Consider the following 27,611-nt stretch of genomic DNA (forward strand, 5'->3'; position numbering starts at 1 on the left):
AAAAAAGTTCTGAATACATCCAATAAATTAATGAAACCGACACAGAGCTTTTAAATATATACATTTTATGTACATATATTCATGTAGATGACTAGAAAACACAATTTTCTTCATAATGAATTATTCTGCACAGCCATATTCTTAGTTAAATAGTAAATATGATACAACATTACCATAATAATAAATAAATTCATCACATGGTTTTTTCCACACACCAGTTGTACAAACAATAAATTACAAGTTCAGTGCTGTGTTTCTGTCGTTCAACGAAAGGGTCTTTTCCCATGGGAAGAGTCAAACAGTAATACATATACAGTATATTGGTGTGTGTGTGTGTGTGTGTTTTCATGCGTGTGGTTTAATTTTCTTTACATATTTATGTGTGTGCAAAATGTATTCTGTACATATGTGATACTGGTGTTTCTATCTAAATGTGTATTGTAGTGTGCGAGTTAAAATGTGTGTATACATATGTGTGTATTATGCGTTAATGTGGGCCTAATACAGTGAAAATACTCTTAATTAAGTCATTTGAGGGTGTTGTGTATTCTTTATGTGAATGCGTGTCTGTGCCTGTGTAGGACAAATAGTGAGTTGTGCCTATGTTGCAAGATCCCATATGTATCCAGTATATTGCATGTCTATCACCACCCTTCAAAAGGTGTGCGGTTTAGCATTACAAGCTCATGAGGGATAGAGGGATGACAGAGAATGGATGGTAGTGGATGTCAGAGTGAGAGAAAGACTGCGTGTGAGAAATGGATAGCTTAAACAAGAACGTGTCAATATGATGAATGAGAGATGGAGAGGGAGGGAGAGGGTGAGCGAGTGAGAGAGATGGAGAGAGAGAAAGAGCGAGCGAGCTGTAGAAGTGTATTTGGTCAGGTATGACTGGGTTAGTTTCCCTCTTGCTGTATTTGCGAGTATCCAGTGCACACATTGTCATACTAGCAAGAATTGCTTTTTTCCTAATCAGACAAACAGACAGAAAGACAGACAAACAGACGTGGAGAGCCAAATAAACAGTGACAAAATGGTAGCGACCCTCTAGCACCCGCATAGTGATACAAATGGAACTGAGGGTAAAAGTCCATTAAACGAGTTTAGGACACTGAGTATGACAAAAACACTATATGTTCACACTTGTATGTTCACAATATAGACAAACACACACACACCACACACACAAAGACAAACATTCAAATGTCAAGCTTAGCCCCACACATTATGTAATCCTATATAATTACAACCTTTAACCTCCACAAAGGTCAGAGTTGAAGGGTCACCATGGTCTCTTGGCCCAGTGTCACTCTATAGGGGTCACTGGGAATTGGCAGTTGGTAGTGCTGAGCGATTAGTGCTTTTTGAGGTCGGTTCGGTTTCGGTTTGATTATTCAAATCTAATCATGGTTTTCCATTTCAATCATTTTTGAAAACGTTAAATGCACAATGCATTATGTGGGTTGAATGCTGTAACAACACTGAATAAAACAAGGAATAATGGTAGTTACTGCCCATTACTGCTTATCACTTACTAACCATCATTTATTCACATTACTTTAATAAAATATTTCAGTTGTGTATATTACATTTGTTTAATTTGATGATTGCGCATTCTTCTGTACTAACCTAATGTAGCAGGTATAAAAGAAACACACAGACCGGACAAGGATGCACACAACCTACTATGATCATTGTAGTTAATTAACATGTTTTCTGCACTAAACTATTTAGAATATTGGACTGATGTAAACTGTAACTCCCAACTACCTCGCACAGTTAGGGCTTGATCTGATTTATTTCTAGAGAAACTGCCCAATGTGAGCATTGAGTTCACAGAAATAAAACATAACTACATGGAATCCAAATAATTGAAACAAAGTCTGTCAATTAGTTGTTTAAAAAACAAAATAATAAACAAAATGTAGGTTAATCGCTCAGCACTAGCTGTTGGGCACAACTCTGCCCCAACTCAGTCTATCACTGTATGTCCATTTTCTGACCTGGGATGTTTGCAGTGCGGTTCAACCCCATTTCTGGACTGTTTACAGTACGGATCGTTTGCTCTTGGTTGTGCCCCCAGCCTACTTCCTGGTCCGCAATCCAAACAGGAAGTTGGATAGACCAAACGTATGTGGAGAATTGGCCGTGGGGGGAGCAAGAAGAAAAAAGAGGACCCCGAAGGGAAGTGGAGAAAAAGTGCCCCGCAACAGACTAGTACGGAGGCCCATGGTCCGGAGGTGTGCAGTCACACAAGACAAAGAGACAAACCCATAGTAGCAAGAACATACAGAAAAGCAAACACAAAACATGTCATTAACAGAGGAATACAAACAAAACCTTCAGATAGAGGAGGGATTTGACAAGTGGGTGGTTGTTGATTGGGCGGCTGCACTATTCGGAAGTGTCCACATGTATCCGTCGTATGTCTGTAGCTGTGCCAAGCAGGGCCTGGCATAGTAGGGCGGGGGGTAAGGAAGAGGAGGGGTTGACTGTCATTAGCCAGTGTCTCTGTCTGTGTGTACCTCCTACTTTCAGGGGAGTCTAGTTTCTGGTCCTCTCAACACTTTTTCACTAGGCAATGTTTGAAGCTGGAGGGGCGGTCACCCAGAGGGCAACCCTTGGCCAGCTTGGCCTGCGGGTCCTTGCACTGCACCGTGCGGCCCTGCCAGCCCGTGTCACAAGTCCTGGAGCAGATCATCCAGGGGCCAGTCACCCACTGGGGCCCAGAGGCCGCTGTCGACACCCCTGGGGCTGTAAAGAGAGCCAGGGCCAATGTGGTTCTACTGCTTGATCTAGCAGAGGAGGTTGTAGTAGTAGTAGTAGTAGTAGTAGTGGTGGAGGTGTGCGGGCGAGGTGGCGGTGGTGGAGCCGAAACACGACGAGGCATGAAGAAGCTGTAGCGGATATCCAGGGGCCTCTTGGCGTCCGTGGCCAGAATCTGAACTGTAAGGGCCTCTCTGAGGGCCCCAGGGCCCATGCTGTGTAGCCACTCGTCCCGCTGGCTCCAGCCACTGTAGTTGAGCACCGAGCCGTTGAGGGGGATGACTGTCTCTGAGGTAGAGATCATGAACTTGCCGTTGAGAAGGTAGTCACCACTGGGACGACGCAGGGCCAGGTAGGCTGTGTAACGGGGCTGGTCCTTGGGCTTGTGCTGGCGGACCTTGATGTGGGTGGAGCCCGCTGGAATCTTCACGACGTCTGTGTAGCCCTTACTGCATGGGGGAGGGAGAGAGGGGAGAAAGCAGTTACATGACCAAAAGTATGTGGACACCTGCCTGTCAAACATCTCATTCCAAAATCATGGACATTAATATGGAGTTGGTCTCCCCTTTGCTGCTATAACAGCCTCCACTCTTTTGTGAAAGCTTTCCACTAGATGTTGGAACATTGCTGCGTGATATTGCTTCCATTAAGTCACAAGAGCATTAGTGAGGTCGGGCACTGATGTTGGGCGATTAGGCCTGGCTCGCAATCGGCGTTCCAATTCATCCCAAAGATGTTAGATGGGTTTGAGGTCAGGGCTCTTTGCAGGCCAGTCAAGTTCTTCCACACCAATCCCGACAAACCATTTCTGTATGGACCTCGCTTTGCGCACGGTGGAATTATCATGCTGAAACAGGAAAGGGCCTTCACCAAACTTGTTGGAAGCACAGAATTGTCTAGAATGTCATTGTATGCTGTAGTGTTAAGACTTCCATTCACTGGAACTAAGGGGCTTAGCCTGAACCATGAAAAACAGCCCCAGACCATGATTCTTCCTCCACCAAACTTTACAGTTGGCACTATGCATTGGGGCAGGTAGTGTTCTCCTGGCATCTGCCAAACCAAGATTTGTCCGTCAGACTGCCAGATGGTGAAGCGTGATTCATCACTCCAGAGAATGCGTTTCCACTGCTCCAGAGTCCAATGGCGGCGAGCTTTACACCACTCCAGCCAACGCATGACATTGCACATGGTGATCTTAGGCTTGTGTGCGGCTGCTCGGCCATAGAAACCCATTTCATGAAGCTCCCGACGAACAGTTCTTGTGCTGACGTTGCTTCCAGAGACAGTTTGGAACTCGGTGGTGAGTGTTGCAACCAAAGACAGACAATTTTTGCGTACTACGCACTTCAGCACTCGGCCGTCCCGTTCTGTGAGCTTGTGTGGACTACCACTTCGCGGCTGAGCTGTCGTTGCTCCACTTCACAATAACAGAACTTACAGTTGACCGGGGCATCTCTAGCAGGGGAGAAATTTGGGAAACTGACTTGTTGGAAAGGTGGCATCCTATGACAGTGCCACATTGAAAGTCACTGAACTCTTCAGTAAGGCCATTCTACAGCCAATGTTTGTCTATGGAGATTGCATGGCTGTGTGCTTGATTTGATACTTTTGTCAGCAACGGGTGTGGTTGAAATAGCAGAATCCAGTCATTTGAAGGGATGTATGTCTATTTTCACCATTATAAGGTGTGATTTAGAATTACAAACTCATGATGTATAGAGAGATGAGGGAGACGGGTGGATGTTAGAGGGAGTGAAAGAGTGAGTGTGAGAAATTGATATCTTAAAGAAGAATGTGTCAATGTGTTGAATGAAAGATGGAGATGGAGAGGAAGACAATCTATAGACCATTCCTTCAAATGTACTCAAGATGTACAGATACGTGAAAATACAGCTTACTCACACCCTTTCACTTTACAATCGAGTGCAACAGAGCAGAAGGTTCTGTTTAAATTTTTCAAAATAGTTTGAATGGCTATTTTTTCCATTTGGCACCTGCAACTACTACATGTGAGATAAATTACACAATAAACAAGAATCAGCCAAACATTTAGAATTTTTTATATTTAAGTGAAGACTTTTTGACTTTGAAGTGAAAAATCTCAATTTCAGTTTTGATTTGTCTTTTCTTGGTACTGTGCATCAGACAAATACACATGTAAACGCCAAATGTTTTTTACATTTCAGTGTGTATATGTGTATGTGGGTTCCCTTACCTCTTCTTGGTGAAGTTGCCTATCACCCTGATGCAGCCAGTGCTGTCCCCTCCACAGATGCCACACTTGTCAAACTGCAGCTTGGAGCCAATGATGCCGTCACATCCGGTACGCACACACTTGCCCTTCACACACACTGAGCTGCTGTACGGCCGACATTCTGTCCCGTCCACCACCTGGAGAAGGAGACATAAGGAGATATTATCATCTTTGTTGTTGTTGTAGTCTTCATCATCCTCAACATAGAGGCTCGCATCGTAGGAGATTGTTGCTGATTACTGCCGAGGTGTGGTGGTCTCCCAGGCGCTTATAGCTGCAGAAGCATTACCCAGGTGGGTGCTACAGATTCGGTGGTAGATGTTCTAGCCTACCTACAAAGGAGAAGTAGCTGTGAACTTCAAAGACAGAGGTGCCTGATGAAGAGCTGACTGACTGCCTGACTGTCTGACTGTTATTCTTCCCTCGCTGGCTGTATGATGAACTATCGACGGCACCTGCACTCAACTCTACTTTACTGAACTGCATCATTATTTATCTGTGGAAGACCATCTCCCTGAAATATATATTTTTAAAGCGACTGTGAGATTCTGTATGAATAGTGGTATATAAACTAAATCTAATCATCATCATCATCCGTATTCTCACAGTCATCATGGGTATATTATCATGTACAGTGCCTTCAGAAAGTAGTCACACCGCTTGACTTTTTCAATTCTTTGTGTTACAGCCTGATCTACACACAATACCCCATGTCAAAGTGGAATTTTGTTTGTAGAACATTTTTGAAATTAATAAAAACTAAAAGCTGAAATGTCTTGAGTCAATAAGTATTCAACCCCTTTGTTATGGCAGGCCTAAATAAGTTCAGGAGTAAACATTTGCTTAAAACACGGACTGCATGGACTCACTCTGCGTTCAATAATAGTGGTTAACATGATTTTTGAATGACTGCCTCATCTCTGTACCCCACACATACAATTATCTGTTAAGGTCCCTCAATCGAGTAATGAATTTCAAGCAAAAGAAAGGCACCGATTGGTAGATGTGTAACAAAAAACAAAAAAAACAGATGTTGAATAGCCTTTTGAGCATGGTGAAGTTATTAATTACACTTTGGATGGTGTATCAATACACCCAGTCACTACAAAGATATTTACTTTTTGTCCTGAATACAAAGCGTTATGTATGGGGTAAATCCAACACAACACATCACTTAGTACCACTCTTCATATTTTCAAGCATGGTGGTGGCTGCATCATGTTATGGGTATGCTTGTAATCATTAAGGACTGGGGAGTTTTTTGGGGGGATAAAAATAAACAGAATACAGCTAAGCACAGGCAAAATCCTAGAGGAAAACCTGGTTCAGTCTTCTTTCCAATAGACACTGGGAGACGAAGTCACAATTGAGCAGGACAATAACCTAAAACACAAGGCCAAATCTACACTGGAGTTGATTTCCAAGACAACATTGAATGTTCCTGTGCGGCCTACTGACAGAATAAGAAAAATTGGCAAATATTGTACAATTCAGGTGTGCAAAGCTCTTAGAGACTTACCCAAAAAGACTCACAGCTGTAAATGCGGCCAAAGGTGTTTCTAACATGTTTTGTCTCAAGGGGGTGAATACTTATCTAATCAAGATATATTAGTGTTTTTGTTTTATTGTTATATTTTATACATGCTCAAATCTTTCTTCCACTTTAACATTACTGACTATTTTGACCAAAAATTACAATTTAATCCATTTGAATCCCACTTTGTAACACAACAAAATGTGGGAAAAGTCAAGGGGCGTGAATACTTTCTGAAGGCACTGTATATATCATTATCATGGGTATATCAATATCATCATCTCTATCATGATCCTACTAGCAGAACGGACACTACAAGTCGTGCTAACCGAAGGTAGTGGACTAGTGGTAGTGGAAGACAGCACTCCAAAGTACTGTACCCTCACTCACACTCTTTCACTCTCCAGTGCCCTTCTCTTATTCACTCACCCTCTGTGAGAACACTACATAGTAGCCTGTGCCCTTGGCCCGGCAGGTCAGCTTGCACACATCTTTAGGTAGCACTCCTGCGAACTTGGGTACCCACTCCACAAAGGTCTTCACCCCCTTAGGGTCTGTCTGGGGGCCGTTCCGCACCTCACACTGCTCCTGGCGGAAACTCTTACCTAGACGAGGAAAGTTCCACCACATGTTAGAGTGGGAACATTAGAATTTCAGACTGTGTGTGTGTGTGAGACAGAGAGAGAGAGAGAGAGAGAGAGAGAGAGAGAGAAAGAGAGAGAGAGAGAGAAAGAGAGAGAAAGAGAGCAAGAGAGAGAAAGAGAGAGAGAGTCTGTGTATTTGCATGAGCAAATGTATACTTGTGTGTGCTTATGTGTGTCTATAGCACTATGTGATCACACGCATCAGCCAGTCAATCTGCAGTACTACACTCACTGGGCGAGGGGCACGGGGTGACACTGCAGGACTTGTAGATGGCTCTCTTGCCGGTGCAGTAGCGCCCATTGTTTCGGGGCGGTGGGTTGTTACACAGACGCTGGGCTAACTGCACCCCTCCACCACACGTCCTCGAACATGCCCCCCACGGACCCCACGAACTCCAACTACCATGGTTAGATGCCTTGGAGAGGAGAATGAGGAGAGGAGAGCGGGAAGATGAAAGAGAAAGAGGAGATAGGAGAGAAGGAGGCGATATGAAAGAGATTGAGAGAGAGATAGAGAGATAGAGAGAAGAGATCAGAGAAGGAGAGGGAGAGAGGAAGGAGAGAGATAAGAGAGTACTGTTAAAGTTGCCTAGTGAGCACGTTAAAAGTTGGATTGGCCGGCAGCCAAGCCACGTGTAAAATGTGTGTGTGTGTCTGTGTGTGTTATTCATTTGTCTGTGCATGTGTGATGCATGTGTTTATGTGTGTTTGATCAATTTGTGTATCTGCATGCACGTGATTGTCTGTGCAAGTGGAATACATTGAGAGGGGTGTGGGGCGGCATGATGATAGAAATGAAAGTAATGTTCAAAGGTGACCCAGTACATCAAGGCAAAGTTAAACTCTAGCAATGTGCTATGCTAGCTCACATGCTAGCCTACAACAAGTTGCCCCTAGATGCTGATCTTGGGTCATTTTAGCATTTTCCCAACTAATGGTTAAGGTTAGGATTGGGGGAGAGAAAGCTGATCTGAACTGTCTTGATTTTTTATGTATTGTCTCTATTCTTCTTCGTTTATTTGTTCTGTGATTTTTTGATTTTATATTTGTATTAATAGTTCCTCTTAATTACTGGGCCTACAAACATTATAGAGGCCACAGATGTTGATATCATTATTACATCATTTAGAATGTTGATATTTGCAATTCCAGAACTGTGATGACATCACAAAGATACATCTACCCTGATTTACCTCTATGACATGCTCATTTACCATGGCAACGGATGGTGTAAACATTCCAATGTTACGCCATCCAGGCACAAATCAGATTCCATTTATTTTTGGACTGCTACCAACACTATCTGCTACTAGCTGTAAACACCGGTGAAATATTCAACCTACTATTTAGCCTACTCTATTTCTATTTTATTGTACTCAATTTTTGTACTAGATTTTTTGTACATTATATTTTTCCTCATATTATTTGTTTTATTTGTTGCTTTGACTTTGTTGATTTCTTTCTTATTTCTATATATTGTTTGTATAGTATCTTGTATTGTTTTTGGTCTTGACGATGAAGGGGAGGTCACGGAGGCTGGCAGTCTCTAAAGTGAGTGTCAAGTTTCTGTATTTTACTTCATGTATTTTATGTACTTTGTGTATTTGACTGTTTATAAACATCCATGATATTATTAGACTAATGGTAACAAGTTCCTCATCATGGAAAGGTATAATGTTGTTCGTAGATCTGGGTTCAAATAGGCCTAGTATTTGAAATCTTCAAAGAAAATATATAACACTGAGTGTTTGCTTAAGCCTGTCTGAGGTGCCGGATGGGCAGGGTTCACACTTTTGGGAGTATTCCATTGGGTCCAATGCGCCAGGCATGCTCAATCAAGCACAGATTTTAAACTCAGGTCTAGTTGTTAGATAGAATAAGAATGATTCATTCATTCTACAGGTTCTCTTCATTCTAATTCTGAATTATATCTTACTACAGCTATCAACCCATAGAATTAGAATGATTCATTCTATGGGTTCTATTCATTCTAATTCTATAACACCACAACTAACAACCTATATAACTACAATAATTCATTCTAATTCTATATTCTATCACACTACACTTCATTCTCTTGGTTTATTCTATGGGTTCTATTCATTCTAAATCTATGGGTTGTTAGTTGCAGTGGGTTCAGACCTGGGTTCAGGACCTTGTGCTCGATTGAGCTTTCCTGGCTCAATAGACCAATAGAATAGTCCCAAAACGGTAAACCCAACCCATCTGGCACTCCAAGCAATATAGAGCAACGCTCAAGGTATTTGAAAGATTTCAAATAGTATTTGAACTCAGGTCTGAGTGGGTCATCATGACCAGCGACTGACTGTTGGGCTGAGATAGGCTGTAAAATGAACATGTACTCTCTTACTGACTTACGGAGTGTCATTCTTACAGACTGTCCTTCAGCTCAAAGCCATGGAGGAGGATAAGAAGAGGGCGGAGTCCAACCAGAAGAAGGAGGAGGAGTTAAGGCGGATGGAGGAGGAGTTTAAGAGGAGGGAGGAGATAATGGAGAAGAGGGAGGAGCAGGTGGAGAGGAAGGAGGTGGAGGTGGAGAAGAGGGAGCTGCAGGTGGAGAAGAGAGAGGAGCAGGTGTTGGTGGAAAGGAGGGAGGTAGCGGAGGAGAAAAAGAGGATGCTGGAGGAGAGGAAGAAGGTGGCGGAGGAGAGGAAGGAGGTGGCGGAGGAGAGGAAGGAGGTGGCGGAGGAGAGGAAGGAGGTGGTGGAGGAGAGGAAGGAGGTGGAGGTGGCAAGGAGGGAAGTGGAGAAGAGGGAGATGCAGGTGGAGAAGATGGAGAAGACTGCAGGGAGAGAAGGGAAGATTCTGAGAAGAGAGAGGCGGCAGATCGTTCTGAAAAGCGAGTGGCTGATGGAAGAGAGGATGGCTGTCAGGGAGGAGAAGGAGAATGTTCAGAACTGGGCAGATGAAGTGAAGGTGAAGGTGGAGGAGGTGGAGGTGAAGGGAGAGGAGGTGGAGAGGGTGAGAGCGCAGCTGGAAAAAGAGAAAGAGTTGACAGAGGGAAAGATAAGGAAGATGGAGAAGGAGAAGGAGAGGCTGAGGAAGGCGAGGAAAGAGGTGGAAAGAAACAGAGTGTGGATGGAGAGAGAGAGGATGGAAATGAATAGACTGGGGCAGGAGTCAATGTTGAAGAGATGGAGAGACGAGGACTCTCTGGCAAATCAAGCCAAACTCCTGGACATAAAGAACGGAGAGATAGAGAAGAGAGAAAAGGCCATCGCAGACAAGGAGTGGATGAGGAAGGAGTTGGAGAGGAGGAAGGAGGAGCGAGAGGCATTGGTGAATGAGAGACAGAGGCTGGTGAGTAGGATGGTCGAGAATGAAAGAGAGATGAAATCCTACAGGGGAAGTTGCTATGTAGCATTACGGTGAGGAGTAGAACATTGTATAGCCCTAACCCAACACATAACCAATAAACTAACAATGGATTGTAACCCCTCACCTTTGATCCTAGGATTAACCTAACCCCCTTATGTCCTGATTTTATTTTGTTGCAGCTCTCAATGGGTCGTTGTACCCCCCTCCTCTTCACCCTTAGGCCCCCTAGGGGGACCCCCCTCCAGCAGGTGTGAAACCTCCTGTCCTCTCCTATGCTCTCCTCACCTATCCTCCCATCCCCTCCCCTCTCCTCTTCCCATCCAAAATAAACATGCATATTTTCATTGAACATTTTGTTTGCGATTACTTTGAAATAGATTGTTGGTCTAGATAGATCTACTGTATATTCTAGTTAGATGTCTAGTAAGTTGGTCTAGATATATAATATAGACAGTGTTTGGGAATCTACTCTGAATATATAGTTTACCAAGCTACCCAATACTGCACACTGGAATAAGTTAAGCTACCCTAAATCTACCCTTAATAAAAATATAGTTTACTTAACTCAAGTTACTAAATCTGAAATTGCAAGAACAGATCACTCTGGAGTCATACTTTAACAGGGTGTGTAATTTAGCCTGTTAAAAACAAAAACTGTGTTTCAAGTGAGAATTAGGCAGGTCCGCTGCTGAAAAAAAAGGAAATTCTTGCCAACAACCATATATTTCTTTAAGTAGAGTATATTTCCAGTAATTAGCTACACCACTACATGGCAAAAAAAGTAATTAACTACTGAAAACACTAACAAGCTACTTTAAAGTGTGGTTAAATTACTAGTTGCACTACATGTAGTTCACTACTCCACATCACTGAATATAGATGTCTAGTTGGTCTAGAACTATATTCTAGTAAGGTGACTATAGCCTGACATATCATTCGTGTCAATAGCCACAAGTCAAAATATGAATAACCAAAACATATACAGTAGGCTTTGTATATTCTGTTGAGAGTGATTCTGGTGGGATGTCTCTTTTAATAACTCAAAAGTAAATGACACTCTTACACTGTAACTCTAATAGAACAAACTTTTTTTTTGGAACGTAATGCTTCGACACAAAGACAACCGAAATGGTGGTGACGATTAAAGTATAGTGAGTTCTGTGACTGAAACAAAAAAGTTGAAAAGACTCAAACAGAAACAGCCTGTTAAGAGAACAGTCTGAGAGGAGGGTAAACACACAGGCACGCCCACATACAAAAGAAACATTCTTTCCCTCCTTCGCCGACCTGCCAATAATACACACAGACACTCCTCTAGTAATCTTGTTTCGAATCCATTTCAATGGAATTAGATTAATTGAGAGTCTGTGACAGTAAAGCCCAAATAAATTACAATGTGCAGTAAGCATTACGGAAACCTTCTAATTCTTTCCAACTCTCTCCTACCCTCCCTCTACCTCTACACGGAGTGTACAAAACATTACGGACACCTTGTATATGTAAAGAAAATATTAAATCAAGAATAGTCTGATGAGTGACAATATTAGCCTACCACTATTATCACTTGTGAATGATGCCCAGCTTAAGGCAAGAAACAGTGCCTTCCTTTTTTTTGCGACTTTTTAAAATCATAGTCACACACCTCATGTAGCCTAGACCATAGGCCTATATGTTTTGATAAGGTTTGTATCAAGACACTAAAGTGGCCAAATAACTTCTTAAAATGAAGCACATTAATCTGCTTTACAACGGGTGTAGAGCCTAACTTTTGTACTATGGGGGATAGTAGATTGACATCGGCTAGTGCTTTGCTGTTCATTAGGCATAATCATCTTGTTGGCTGACGAAAAGTAAAATGTGGACAGGTCTTCCAATATCTTCAATATGCTCCTCGGAATTAGATAAGGATGTGTGCAGTTGCATCCCCGATGTGTCTGTCTTCACTTGTAGCCTGTGAGAAAGACACAATCACGTGACGGAGAGCCATGTGAGTAAGAGGTCCTTCGGCACGCAGCCGGGAGAAGGGAATTATAATTGTTATATTCAGCCCAAGGGCACAATGGTCACTGGCCACAAAAGGCACTGACTTTTTTAGGGGGCATTACGGCCACACAAAAGGGATGCAGCTGGGAAATTTGAGGCACTATCAAGTGCTTGTTAGATTGTGAATGAGAGACTGATGAAGTGTGTACAGCCTGCCCTAAAAAACAAAGCAGAGCTCATGCCTTTCATGCAAGTTTTTTCAAATCATCATTAGAGTCGAATCATGAAGCCTTAGAATGTATTAAAAATTAAAACATATAGCCCAACATTTGTATCACAACTAAAGTTACATAAATAACTCTAAATTAAGCATATAGGAGTACCCGTTTCTTTGTTAACCACTCAACACAGAATAGCCGCATGTGCGCACTCCCTGAAATCTTTCGGGGGGGAAATATAATTTATATTTTATTCAGGTATTTTCAATTCTATTCTTCATACTATAAAAAGATATAAAATAATGCCATGGAATTCTAAACAAATCTTGTCTACTAAATTAACTAGTGTAGCCCACAGCCATATGGCATAGACAGATCAGGGCCTAACATAAGGACAACTCAGAGTATGCTATTCTGTTCTTCTGAAATAGAAAACATTTTCTTCAAATCATGTTTCTTTAGACCTGTCTAAAATAAATAATGGATTTATTGTGATGGTGTAGGCTATATTACATGGATTTATTAGACTTAAAATGTAGTTCAAAAGGTCTGCATCAGTGGCTTTTAGGCTGTGTGTGGAAGCTAGGAGATGCTAAATGTGGTAATTAACGGTCAATTACCATGAGACCGGCAGTTATTTGCTTGACAATTACCGGCTGACAAAATTTCATGACCACCACAGCCCTATGCCTGGCCAATACTAACATACCCCGTTCAAAGGCACTTAAATCTTTCGTCTTGCCCATTCACCCTCTGAATGACACATGTACACAATCCATGTTTCAATTGTCTCAAGGCTTAAAAATCCTCCTTTAACCTGTATCCTCCTCTTCATCTACACTGATTGAAGTGGATTTAACAAGTGACATCAATAAGGGATCATAGCTTTCAACTGGATTCACCTGGTCAATCTATGTCATTGAAAGAGCAGGTGTCCTTAATGTTTTGTACACTCAGTATATATCTCCTGTGGCCCTTGTCCACACATTCACCCAACTCCATCCCTGCCTCCCATTCTCTCTGTCCCTCTCTCTACACTCCCTCCCTCATTCCTTCTCTCCTTGTTTTATAGTGTCTCTCATTGCTGTTGTTGGCACTCTCACCCTACTCACCCTACTCCACAGTCCACCCGCCCCCCTCTACTACCTCTCTCCCACCATTCCTCTCACCAAGTAGTATAATTTGAGAGACTTTTCTATGTTGTCACCCTATTGGGCAGGAGGTAGCCTAGTGGTTATAGCGTGGGGCGAGTAATCGAAAGGTCGCTGGTTTGAGTACCTGAGCCGACAAAGTGAAAATCTGTCGATGTGCCCTTGAGCAAGCTACTTAACCCTAACGTGCTCCAGGGGTGCAGTACTACTATGGCTGAACACATTTCACTGCACCTATCCTGTGTTTGTGACAATGCATTTTATTTCTATTTATTGCATTAAGCCTCCCATTCCCTCTCTCAACACTCTTCCTCACCTTCCCATCCCCTCCTTTCCTCCCTCCCCCTTTCCCTCTCTCGAGAATACATAATAATAATAAAGTAGCACTCTGTTCTTTCACTACCTTCCACTCTGTCTATGCTGTCAGCCTATTGCGTTGTTGCTTCCCAATCCCTCTCCTCCCCTCCCTCCCTCTCGCCCTCCGCCCTCTCCTTACCGAGTAGTGTCTCTTGCGGGTCTTGTCCACGCACTTGCCCTGGAGGCAGATGCGACCCTTGCCACACGGCGTGCCCTCCACGGCGGGCAGCTTCTTGGTCAGGCACACCATCTGCCCCTGGCGTATCACTGCGCACCACAGGCGGGCGCACACGTCCATGCCTGGGCAGACCGTGTACTCAGGTCCAAACGCCAGGCGGCATTGGCGCACAGCGTCGTAGCTCTGGCCGGGCAGCTCCTCTGAGCCGAGCAGGGGCTGGCGAGGGGGGTCCAGGAGACACTCGGCTGTAGAGGGGTAGAGGGGTGGACATGGTCCAATGCCAAAGGCTGTTTGTCTGGTTTGTCAATCCTCCGATCATTCTAATCTGCCACTCGATAGGTGTGAAGGGACATTGGATTAAATGTATCAAAGACAACAGCACATTAACTATGTACAGTAGGTGAGCCCAACCCTCATTTGTTAACCAAGTAAGTCATTGAGGTATTCTCCTGACTTTTACAAAAAAGACTTGGTTACCTCCCTTACCGTTAGTTCAGGGCTAGTCAACTCCTCTCCGCTCTCCTCTTCTCACCCCCCTCTATCCTATCCTGACATTCTTCCCTGCTCTCCTCCCCTCATCCCCCTCTTCATTTCTTACCGTTGCCATCGTCAAAGAAGTCAGTGATGGTAGCTGAGGTGCAGCGGCTCCAGGGTTTGGAGGCGTCGATGGAGGTCAGGATGGACGACATGAGACGCTTGTCCGCGCTGGCGCCGAAACGCTCTTCACAGAACTTGGAGTCGTCGTGGGACAGGCCCAGCAAGTGACCTTTGGTTCACAGACAGAAAGACGGACAGGTAGGCAGACAGAAATACAAATCATTTTTGGAGGGGGTTACACACTGAGCATTGTGTTCTTGAGAGTGTATATTTGTATTTATGCCAAGGCAGTAGCTACTCTTCCTGGAGTCCAAAAATAAATAAAACAGTACAACATACAACACATTATTACACCACTACTCTACCACTACATATCTACAATACAAAATGTATAATACCACAATACAACAATATTACAACATTACAATGTACGTGTGTTAGCCTGTGTCTGCATATGCGTGTGTGTCTCTGTTTGTGTCTTCAGTCAGCTTCGTTCCATAACCTGTAGTTGTATCTATTTTTTTAAATCAGATTTTACTGCTTGCTTGAGTTACTTGATCTGGAATAGAGTTCCATGTAGTCATGGGTCTATGTAGTACTGTGCGTTTTCCAGAGTCTGCTCTGGATTTGGGGACTATGAAGAGACCTCAGGTGACAGTGATAGCAATAGAGTTTGTATGTGTGTTTGCATGTGCTTACGTACATAAAACGAATGTGTGGGAATGTGAGTGTGTATGCATGTATTGGCAGGTAATTGAGTGTGTGTGTGTGTTTGTAGGCAGGTGTGTGAACGGTGCCAACCTATCTCGTGTGCCACGGTGAAGGCAGCATGGAGTCCGTCGTCCTCTATGACGGCACAGCTCCTCTCTGGTGAACAGATGGTGCCAACGTCGGCCATGCCCAGTGTGTCACACGAGTGGTGCCCACACAGGTCCTATACGGGGGGCACAAGCAAACGGGTTGGTGGAAAGGGTGAAATGACATTAAAAAAATACCTGCCTGCACTTTATAAATATTGCTTTACTTTGTCCATCACCTGAGATTGAATGTATGTATCATGTTAAATGTTGATTTTAAGTTAGTGTAAATTTAGGGCACACACATATACTGTAGGAATCACACATACACACCAAAACACAGACAATGCAAGGACAAGCCGGATAGATTACAGATGAGAAATGAGAGATCAGATGTCAATAGACATTTGACCCATAATTTGTTGATGCTATTGAGTTCTCTATTTCTGCTCTTTCTTTCCTCTGTTCTCTTTCTCTCTCCAATCCCTGTTTTTCTCTCTCTTTCTCTCTCCAATCCCTGTTTCTCTCTCTCTTTCTCTCTCCAATCCCTGTTTCTCTCTCTCTCTCTCTCTCCAATCCCTGTTTCTCTCTCTCTCTCTCTCTCTCTCCAATCCCTGTTTCTCTCTCTCTCTCTCTCTCCAATCCCTGTTTCTCTCTCTCTCTCTCTCTCCAATCCCTGTTTCTCTCTCTCTCTCTCTCTCCAATCCCTGTTTCTCTCTCTCTCTCTCTCTCTCTCTCTCTCTCTCTCTCTCTCAATTCAATTCAATTCGCTTTATTGGCATGACGTAACAATGTACATATTGCCAAAGCTTACTTTGGATATTTACAATATAAAAAATAAATAAAAATGAGAATCAAAAATTGTCAACGGGACAACAGTAACAACAATAACCAACGGTCAATATAACCATACATTCAACAATAACAATAATCATACAGTTGAGGACATGTGCAGGTTTATTGGTCTGTCAGACACTGTCCCTCAACTTATGGCAGGCAGCAATGTAGTGCGCTGCCAACCCACAGCTCTCTGCGTCCTCCCCCAACAGGATGGGTAGCCTATCCTCATCAGAGAGGTCTTTAAAACCTTGAATAAGGGTTTCAAATTTGGGGAAATGACACTCTCTAATTGTTTTATATTTTTGACATTTTGTCAGGAAATGCAGCTCCGTCTCAGGTTCTGCTGTTGTGCAGTGGTTGCACAGCCTTTCCTCTACAGGGAGCCAGGTTTTCCTGTGTCTACCCTTCTCAATGGCAAGGCTGTGCTCACTGAGCCTGTACTTTGTCAAGGTTTTTCTAAGGTTTTGATCAGTAACCATGGTCAAATATTTAGCCATAGTGTACTGTTGATTTAGGGCCAGATAGCACTGCATTTTGCTTTGTGTTTGTGCTTGTGTTTCCCAATAAGCAATGTAGTTTTGTTTTGACTGTGTTGTAATTTGGTTTATTCTGATTGATTGGATGTTCTGGTCCTGAGGCTTCAGTGTGTTAGTAGAACAGGTTTGTGAACTCAGCCCCAGGACCAGCTGGATGAGGGGACTCTTTTCTTTGCTCAGCTCTTGGCATTGCAGGGCTTGGTAATGATATGAGAGGGGGTCACTGTATTTTAGATGTTTCCAAAACTTAATTGCTCTTTTTTGAGTTTTTATAATTAGTGGATATTGGCCTAATTCTGCCCTGCATGCATTGTTTGTAGTTTTCCTCTGGACACGTAGGAGAATCTTACAGAACTCTGCATGTAGGGTTTCAATGGGGTGTTTGTCCCATTTGATGAAATCTTGTTTTGCAAGTGGACCCCACACCTCGCTGCCATAAAGTGCAATTGGTTCAATGACATATTCAATTAGTTTTAGCCAAATTTTAATAGGTATTTCAATTTGAATTTGCTTTTTAATGGCGTAGAATGCCCTGCGTGCTTTCTCTCTCAGTTCATTCACTGCCTCATTAAGGTGTCCAGTTGAGCTTATTTTTAAACCTAAGTAATTGTAGTGTGTACAGTACTCTATATATTTTGTACCAATTGAGAACTTTGGTCTAATTCCCTGAGATCTGGATCTTCTCTGGAAAATCATTATTTTAGTCTTTTTGGGGTTTTCTCTCTCTCTCTCTCTCTCTCTCTCTCTCTCTCAGATAGGGCACTGTGTATTGACCAGTGTTCCAGCTCCCACACAGATCTATACAGATGATGCCCAGAGGGCTTGAAGCTACTCTGCTGTGTAGAGGAATCAATCAGTCAACCAAACACTGTGTCCCTATGCCATCGACTGTCTCGTTCTCCGAAACACACACACACGGAGACACAAGCATGCATGCACACACAGACACACATAGGCATGCAAGCATGCACACACAAACACACACACTCTCACAGTATACATACAGTGTGTACATGACTAACTGTAAAAGTGCACGCGTCATCTATGAATGAGATAAGGGCACATACACACACACTCCTCTCCACTCCACCCACCACCCCAGGCTCCCCTCCCACACACACCCTGGGGACAAGATGAATTCCCTGTTAAGTGATGTTGACAGGCCCGCTGTGCCGTGTGTGAGAGACTCTCTGGGGTGTGTATTTACTCGTCTCGGATGAAACACTTTAGGAACAAACCCGTCTATGTTCTGTTCTGGGCTCTACAACACATGACCAACAGGGGGGAACGCCTCCTATACTTACTCTAGACACAAACTCTGGCTGTGTCCGAAATGACACCTTATTCCCTACATAGTGCACTACTTTTGACCAGGGTCCATAGGGCCATCAGTGCCATTTCGGCCGTAGCCCTAGTGTGGTACCCTATTTACCCTATTCCCTATATAGTGAACTGCTTAGGGCTCTGGTAAAAAGTAATGCACTATGTAGGAAATAGGGTGACATTTTGGACACACTTTTTCTTTAGACAGAGACTCTTCAAAAAGAAAGTCCCCTACGTACTAAAGGAGAGATAAAAACAAAGTCAAATACAGTCCAGTCTGATTCCATTCCACTAAATGCATTGTGTTGGTCATGTTAAGATTTTGCCCACTGATGTGTGTGTAGATGGAGAGAATAGACATGACATGTTTTGAATTCCTTGTTGTCGCTATCAGATGAACTTGCCAATTGGGAGGGACATTGAAGAAAGGGTTAATCTCCCTAGCCAATCGGGAGGGACATTGAAGAAAGGGTTAATCTCCCTAGCCAATCGGGAGGGACATTGTAGAAACCAACATGTTCACCATAGATGTGTTGGTTTTCCTATTTCTTACTTACTAGCTGTCCCTGTCTCTCTTTCTCTCTCACTTTCACTCTCTTTTGTTCACTTGAACTTGTTGTCCCTAACTCTCTCTGCCTCCCACTGCCCTTACACTCTGTCCCCGTCTCTCTCATGTCCCCTCTGTGTCTCTCTCCCTTTCACTCTCTGCCTGTCTCTCTTTTTTCTCCTCTCCCTCCCGCTCTCCAGTGTGTTTCCAGCTTGGTATTTTCCTTTTTATCCTAAGGGGCTTTCACAGACATATGAGAGGGTGAGCGAGAGAGAGAAAGAGGGCGGGTGAGAAAGAGAGAGCAAGAGAAACACAGTTATGGAATCAGACACCTGGGGAAAGGGATGGGAGGATGGAGGAAATGAAAAGAGAGGAGGAAAGAATGGAGGGAATGGGCCGTCATGGAAACGTTGAGAAAAACAACCTCAGCGCCGGTGGTAAGGTATTTAGGTCAGTAGACGATCATATAAGAAGACTGAGTGTGTGTGTGTGTCTGTGTGTGAGAAAGAGAGCCGGTGTGTGTGTGTGTGTGTTTGCGTGTACATGTACATGTGTACGTGTGTTTGTGTGCGAGTCTCGGGTCAACCGGGGAACACACCCTAGCTGCGTTGGAAAAACACACTGCCACTCTGAGTAAAGGAGAGCGTCAATCACAGACACGCACACACTGTCAGTATGTGGCATTAGCGCGCATGCACACACACACACCCAAACACCGCTAATACTGTATCGTGGAGAGAGTCCAGAGAGTCTAACCACAACACCTTGTCACTCAAAAATCAGTGTCAACAATGTAAGTGTCAACGAACCGTGAAATGAATGGCCTGCCAATCATCGGTGAGAGTGACATTAGCCTATTAAATGGCAATCGTACTAGGCTAGAGCCCACCCCTAAAAGTTTTCCTGGTCAGGCCCTGACAAAACTCCTGGCACAGTGACCTATTTCACACATCTAAGAGGTTACCTTCATCTAATAACCTGGTAGTATCCTTCATATTCAACCACATCCGCCTATCAGAGAGACTGTGATCGTCATTCCAGAGGTAGGATTTAAAAAGGTTTAATCCTTGAGCAGCAATTCTACTCTGAGCCGCTTGGGGAATATCATCCCAGACCTTAACTGCTAGCTGATCATTTCAGTTCATGGCGTTGTTTTGTCTACTAAACGAATCAGACAGCAACAGACAGACCCCCTTCCAAAACGTCCATATGTCCATACTCTATCATTCCAACTCCAGTGCACATGTGCACATTCTATTGTGTGCCGTGTACAACTGAGTATGTACGCACGTGTTGAACAGAGTATGTCCTATGTGCCCTCCTGTCGCTTCTTCTCCTCGCTCATGTTTGTTGTGTGTATGTGTGAGTGTGTGTTTACAGTATGTGTGCGTGCGTGTGTCTGCTTACAGTGTTTCTGCTTACAGTGTGTGTGTGTGCTTTTCGATTGTGTGTGTGTACTGTGTGTACGGTGTGTGTCTGCTTAAATAGTGTGTGTGTGTGTGTGTGTGTGTGTGTGTGTGTGTGTGTGTGTGTGTGTGTGTGTGTGTGTGTGTGTATGCATGTGTGTGTATGCATGTGTGCGAACATGCGCGCATGTGTTTAAGGTGTGTGTTTCCCGGTCCTCTCCTCCCATAGGTAGGCCTAATATCTCCTCTATTTGTTATAAGACTGGGGTATTTCACAGGTCCTATATTTCATGCCTATATAAACTCTGCCATTCAACTTTCGACCCATCACTCGGTCCACGTGACTGGTAAGGAACATCTTGTTACATGCCATAGCTGCCTAGTAAGAGTGTGTGATAGGCTATTCTGCCTCACAGATTATGAATTCACTTTTCAGACCCGGCAACTGCATAAGGTGATTGTGTGTCTTGTGTATAAAGTGACAATGACCGAGGTGTTATTGGTTTGAGCAAAGCCACTGGGCTGCGCACCACTGGGGTGACATGTCTGTTTGTCTGGTGAGACTAACAGGGACATCTGCAGGGTACTGTACTTTAACATAGAGACAACAATAATTGAACTTCTCATTATGAATAAGAGGGCGGATCTGTTCCTAGATCAGTAGTCCTACTTTGGGACATTTGGCGAATACGTGCCCTTAACCGTCAACAGATACGGAGACGTAGCTTAACGTTTCTATGCTTTCATTGCTCTCTGCAGTCACACTCTCTCGTTCTCAGAATCCTCGCTCCGTCCCCCCCTCTCTCCCCGTCTCTTTCTCAGAGTAAACACACGCTCTTTGCTCCCTCTCTCTTTATGTCCTCTCTCTATCACTCTACCCCCCCTCTATCTTTCTGTCTCTACCTCTCTCTCTCTGGCAACAAGAAAACCTTAAACACGTATGTCCTAGTGCATGAGGGAACGATCAAAGTAAGAGACTACAATGAACATGATCAACTCGAGGATGTAATATTTATGGTGAATATTTCCATGCTGCATATTCATGTAATTAATGATGTTTTCTTGGCTATTTCAAGTTAATTATTTCTGGGCTCTTTCTGTCAGGGTTCCTTAACTGGCGGCCCACGGGACAATTTATTTGGCCTCCCAAGTTTTCTGAGCAAAAAACTTGTTTGTTTTTAAATTACTTTTGTTATTGTTGGACATAGACTGTAAAAACACCAGCAAATCAACTCCAAGTGATTTTAATTTTGGAAATCTGTTTCAAAGTATTCTCACACATAATAGAGAGATATATGTGATCGTATACAAATGTAAGCAAGGTTTGAAATGATTATGTTTTAGTCAAATATTATATCTGTTTGGGCTTCTGGCGGTTAATTTTCAGTCTACAAATTATTTGTAATTATGTCCCGGCCCCCTGAACATCCGCTCCAGAAAAAAATAGGCCCGCGGCTGAATCTAGTCGATGATCCCTGCTCTAGGTTCTGTCAGTAGAGAGCTCTTCTCCTCACAGTGAGGCTTTGTTTAATGTCCCGGTCCCTGGCGAGAGCAGTCATGCGTCCGGTCACACTGTGACGTAACACCTAATAATCACACACAGGCACGCACATACACAAGCGCATGCACGCACTCACAACTGCATACACATACAAATGACAAATGCATACACACACTGAGTCCCCTCAATGTGTCTCTTGTTCTGTCGCGGTGCGGCATGCACGGAGCCTGGTGACACTGGCACAAGGGTCTGCTCACTCAGGACACGGGGGTGTTGGGACCGGAGTAATTGGACCCATGCATGAATAACCCCATGTTCCAATAAACTCCCCCCCTCTACATCGCCAAAGAATGGATGGGTCTCGTCTCTGACTGTGAGAATGCAGTCTGCTGAGGGATTTGACTTCCATTGAATGAGTGTGACTCACCCAAGCTACGACATTAACTTCTTTGATGACAAGCTACAGCAATAAGAGACAAATGAATGGAAGGGTTGCGTTTTAAAGATACAGTGATCTGACACTACAGCCAATCATGGAATCAGAGTTCAAATCCTATCGGCTGAGGGGGTTCACTGACCTTTGACCTTTTGATAAGTCATGACCCACTCCAAACACCTTTCAGGTGTTATCATGTTGTTATGCTATGGAGTTGTTACCGTTGTTATGACCGGTCACTTGCCCCTGGGTAGTGCCAGCGCCAGGTATCTCCGTGCCCATTTTGCCAGCCACTGTGCCAACCATGCCACCCTACCCCCTGCAGGTGACACAGAGGGAAAGCACTGCCAAGTGGGTGGGAAGTCCATGTCCATGCAGGTGGTGGTGGTAATAGTTGGCACACAGTTGCTCTGCCAACCTACCAAGCCCAGGTATGCTCACGTGGCCCTGCCAACAGGATCCACCCGGGCGCCGGGGCCAAAAAAAAGTTACCTCGGCATTCCCTGGTATTGGGAGCTGTCTCCAGCACAAAAAAACCTTGCATGACTTAGTTACACGCACCACAATCCTGAGGCAAGAAAGATACCTGACACCTCAACCACAGCTGACGGACCAAGAAACCCCACCAGAGGGGTGAAAAATGCAGAGATGTTAGTGGGATTGAGATGTGTGTGTGTGTGTTAAATGCAGGCAGATCACTCAAGATTGACTTAGAAATTGGAGGGCTGTCCATGTCCTGAGGACATCCGGAAATACCTTCACAACCGGCCACTAGGGGCAACATCATAATACCATCATTATCCCATTTTAATCCCATGATTTGGATCCGTAGGTCATATATTCAATCCCTGTGGTAGACACACATTTTTATTTTTTAAATTTTCTTTTAACCCATAACCATTCGGAATAAAGGCCTAAACTTTGTTGTAACCCTATCGAAAACCTTAACCCTTAACTTCAAATGTAATGTTTGCAGAAATGAAAAGATGCTGAGCAGGAGGAGTCAACACAGTGTGACAAAAACAATTCGAAATTTGACATTTGGAGCAACTTCGAAATGTGATGTTTGGAGAAATGTGAATATAGCTCAGAATCTGAAGTCAATTTGGCAAAACCATGAGATCTTGTATAAACGAGTGTGGTCTTGGTCAATGTAGGCTATTGGTTTTCAGAGGGGTAACATAAAATGTCGAGAAGATGGCGCCGGAGAAGATGGCCGACGTTTTACATTCTCCTAACCGATTATGTTTTTATGTTCGTTTTTTTGTGTTGTTTGTAACTTATTTTTTTCACTTATTTTGTACATAATGTTGCTGCAACCGTCTCTTCTGGTCGAAAATAACTTCTGGACATCAGAACAGCAATTACTCACCACGAACTGGCAGAAGCTTTTTTTTTCCTTTAACAAGCCCGACGAGCCTGACGTGAGGTCGGGCTGCCTTCTGAGAATTCGTAGGCGATCGAATAAACACCCCCCTGCCTTCCGTTCTACTAGCTAAAGTGCAATCATTGTAAAATAAAATCGACAACCTACAAGGAAGATTAAACTCCCAACGGGACATTAAAAACTGTAATATCTTATGCTTCACGGAGTCGTGGCTGAACGACGACATTATCAACATACAGCTGGCTGGTTATACGCTGTATTGGCAGGATAGAACAGCGGAATTTGGTAAGACAAGGGGTGGCGGGCTATGCATATATGTAAACAACAGCTGGTGCACGATATCTAAGGAAGTCTCAAGGTTTTGCTCGCCTGAGGTAGAGTATCCCATGATAAGCTGTAGACCACACTATCTACCTAGAGAGTATTTTTCGTAGCTGTCTACAGACCACCACAGACCGATGCTGGCACTAAGACCGCACTCAATGAGCTGTATTCCGCCATAAGCAAACAGGAAAACGCTCATCCAGAGGCGGCCCTCCTAGTGGCCGGGGACTTTAATGCAGGGAAACTTACATCCGTTTTACCTCGTCTCTATCAGCATGTTAAATGTGCAACCAGAGGGAAAAAAACTCTATTCATTAAATAGTACCCACAAAACACCAGTCTCAACGTCAACAGTGAAGAGGCGACTCCGGGATGCTGGCCTTCTAGGCAGTTGCAAAGAAAACGCCATATCTCAGACTGGCCAATAAAAAGAAATGATTAAGATGGGCAAAATAACACAGACACTGGACAGTGGAACTCTGTCTAGAAGACCAGCCTCCCGGAGTCGCCTCTTCACTGTTGACGTTGAGACTGGTGTTTTGCGGGTACTATTAAATGAAGCTGCCAGTTGAGGACTTGTGAGGAGTCCGTTTCTCAAACTAGACACTAATGTACTTGTCCTCTTGCTCAGTTGTACACCGGGGCCTCCCACTCCTCTTTCTATTCTGGTTAGAGACAGTTTGCGCTGTTCTGTGAAGGGAGTAGTACACAGCGTTGTACGAGATCTTCAGTTTCTTGGCAATTTCTCGCATTGAATAGCCTTAATTTCTCAGAACAAGAATAGACTGACGAGTTTCAGAAGAAAGTTCTTTGTTTCTGACCATTTTGAGCCCGTAATCAAACCCACAAATGCTGATGCTCCAGATACTCAACTAGTCTAAAGAAGGCCAGTTTTATTGCTTCTTTAATCAGGACACAGTTTTCAGCTGTGCTAACATAATTGCAAAAGGGTTTTTTAATGATCAATTAGCCTTTTAAAATGATAAACTTGGATTAGCTAACACAACGTGCCATTGGAACACAGGAGTGACTTTGCTGATAATGGACCTCTGTACGCCTATGTAGATATTCCATAAAAAAACTGCAATTTCCAGCTACAATAGTCATTTACAACATTAACAATGTCTACACTGTATTTCTGATCAATTTGATGTTATTTTAATGGACAAAAAATGTGCTTTTCTTTAAAAAACAAGGACATTTCTAAGTGACCCCAAACTTTTGAATGGTAGTGTATGTGTTTGCTTTTTTGACAGTCCCAGCTCTGCTCAGAGAAAAAAAATGTAGCAGGGGGAAAAAAGAAAAAGAAAACTGGAAGGAAAAAATGAAGGGAACATTTTTTTAAGGCTGAAGGCTGGCTGCGGTTTCTGGTTGAGAGTAACATTCTGAACTCTAACCAGCAGCTGATTTCAACTACATCCCTTCAACCGTGGAAGAATGTGCGTGCGCAGCGTGTGCGATAGATCACACGGGCTCGAGACGTTGGTTGTCAGGGGACTGGGAGAGTCAGACAGAAGAGGCTGCCCATAAAAACACAAGCGGAGGAAACGCTCTTTTTTAGGGTTGATATAAGACACGCGCGAGAGCCCACACAGAGGAGGGAGGCTGTGCAAGACAGACAGAGAAATATATAGAGAGTGACGCACACAATCACTCAAATTGGAAACACTAAACCGAAGCAGATTTCTGCTTGTTAACAACAATGTAATAAACATATTTAGGGCCAAATGACTCCCCCGAATAACAGGTACGAGCACAGAACCGGTCTGTCACGCAAGCAGTACCATAACAACAACAAACACTGACGTCATGCTTGGCGTAACATCTCAGTGTAAAATGCGCTCTAGTCCAGTGAGTGGGAAGGGATGGACCTGGCGCGCAGTGGTATGTGTTTTGTCCGCCAGGTGATGGGGGGTGGGGTGTGTGTGGGGGGGGGGGGGGGGGGTGAGAGTCGGACTCAGTGGTTTTGTTTATTTGTTTACCTGCCTGGTGAAGAGGATGGCGGCGTCGTGGTGGTGCTGGTTGTCGTCGTCCAGTGGGTTCTGCTGGTTCTGCCACTTGCAGAAGCTCTTGAGGGTGGTGGCTGCGTTCTTGGACACCTCCAGCCCCTTCTCCTTCTCCGTGACCATGGTCACCTTCACAACGGACAGACGGATGGGGTTCTCGATGCTGGCATGGCCGTACAACTTGGAAGCGATGGAAGCCAGCGTGAGCAGGTAGTGGTGCAGGTCCTTGCCATACTTCTTGGACATGGACTCATCTGCGACCAGCAGGAGCTCCACGTGCCTAGCGCGCGAAACCGACCTCTTGCGCCGACTTCCCAGTGAGGGTGGAGAGGCAGGTTTGGACAACTGTGTCCACAATCCTCTGCTGCGCTCCTCGCCCCTGTCCAGGGTGACACCATGCCGGTCGCGTTTCCCGTTCCCTCGACCCTTACGCTGGTGTTTCCTAGATGCATCCATGCGCCCGCGCCCTTCCTTGGTCCCACAGCTCTCGCTCACAGGCATGGCTTCGAAGCTGAAGCTCTCCCGCGTGAAGTAGTGGAGCGCGCTCTCCGCATCCTTGTCATCCAGCGAACGCATGTCGTTATCGTGTCCCTTGGTTCGGATGAGAAGTGTGATTGTGTAGCGTGCGTGTTTCAAAGCGAAAAACCCCTCTAGACCCCCACCACAGACGCTGAAAACCGCCAGGGACTCGGGGTTGGAGTCCACGGTTCCCCGGTAAACACACTCCCGGTGCAGAGGCGCGGCGCCTTCTCCCGCCCCCATCAGGGCCATCACATATTTCGGACTGAAGTGATGTGACAAAATTGACTCATCCCTCTCCATATCTAACTGAAACCTTCTCCCATCCATGTAGAGTAGGTAACCAACCTTCCCACCCCCATGGTAAATCCGATCGACGGTCCGCACAACACCCTCTTGTGCAGGTGGATCGAAAGCCCTGAAAGTGGTGAGACCGGCGGCGAGCACGGCATCGCAGCCAGTATGCAACTCCACGATGCACAGCAAAAGAACGCGAAACACCAACATGACTCCAGCAAAAGCACAAAAGACACGGGTCATCTTTACCCCAAAACAAGCAGTGCACGGCGAAACATTTATATTCCAACTAAAACAGTAATGGAAACGAAGAACAAACAATTTTCAGAACAGGTCCCGTTTGAATGCGCATGATCTCGATATCCTGAATTGCAATGAAAAGTGTAAAAACGCAGAAAAATGAAGGCATCGGAGCGAATGGAAGAAAATAGCGAAGATGGAAGAAAAGAGCAGCGGAGAACACGGCTTGAGGACCGAGCTGAACTTGGAGAACAAAACACAAAAGTTTCCTCTTAATAGAGGAGAGCGAAAAAGTCCTGCCCCTTTGCACTCACTCACTCACCACTCCACCCCCCTCGTCTCTCTCCCTGCTGCGTTCTCGTGTCTGCCGAAATCAAAGCAAAGTCAAGTGCTGGAGGCTTCCGAGTCTGCCGCCCCACCCAACTCCA

At 44.4% G+C, this 27,611-nt stretch overlaps 1 protein-coding gene across 1 annotated transcript; it reads right to left on the reverse strand.

Moving 5' to 3' along the window:
- Window positions 1–48: 48 nt before the first annotated feature.
- On the reverse strand, window positions 49–27,611 carry adamts5 (ADAM metallopeptidase with thrombospondin type 1 motif, 5 (aggrecanase-2)). Its single transcript, XM_029740705.1, has 8 exons — window positions 26,104–27,611; window positions 15,826–15,958; window positions 15,026–15,193; window positions 14,389–14,672; window positions 7,434–7,617; window positions 6,987–7,162; window positions 4,985–5,160; window positions 49–3,215 (listed from the first exon to the last, which is right to left on the reverse strand). Exons 1-8 carry the CDS (start codon window positions 27,184–27,186, stop codon window positions 2,561–2,563), a joined length of 2,859 nt encoding a protein of 952 aa, XP_029596565.1. The 5' UTR covers window positions 27,187–27,611; the 3' UTR covers window positions 49–2,560.

The sequence above is a fragment of the Salmo trutta genome, chromosome 39 (assembly GCF_901001165.1).
Source record: "Salmo trutta chromosome 39, fSalTru1.1, whole genome shotgun sequence".
NCBI classification, from domain to species: Eukaryota; Metazoa; Chordata; class Actinopteri; order Salmoniformes; family Salmonidae; genus Salmo; species Salmo trutta.

Bases quoted from the DNA above. Each gene is read 5' to 3' on its own strand.
- adamts5 (XM_029740705.1), bottom strand. From the start codon at position 27,186: ATGACCCGTGTCTTTTGTGCTTTTGCTGGAGTCATGTTGGTGTTTCGC. The intron at 15,194-15,825 runs GTTGGCACCGTT...TGTGAACCAAAG, and splicing joins CACCGTGGCACACGAGATAG to GTCACTTGCTGGGCCTGTCC. The intron at 3,216-4,984 runs GTAAGGGAACCC...TCCCCCATGCAG, and splicing joins GGCAACTTCACCAAGAAGAG to TAAGGGCTACACAGACGTCG.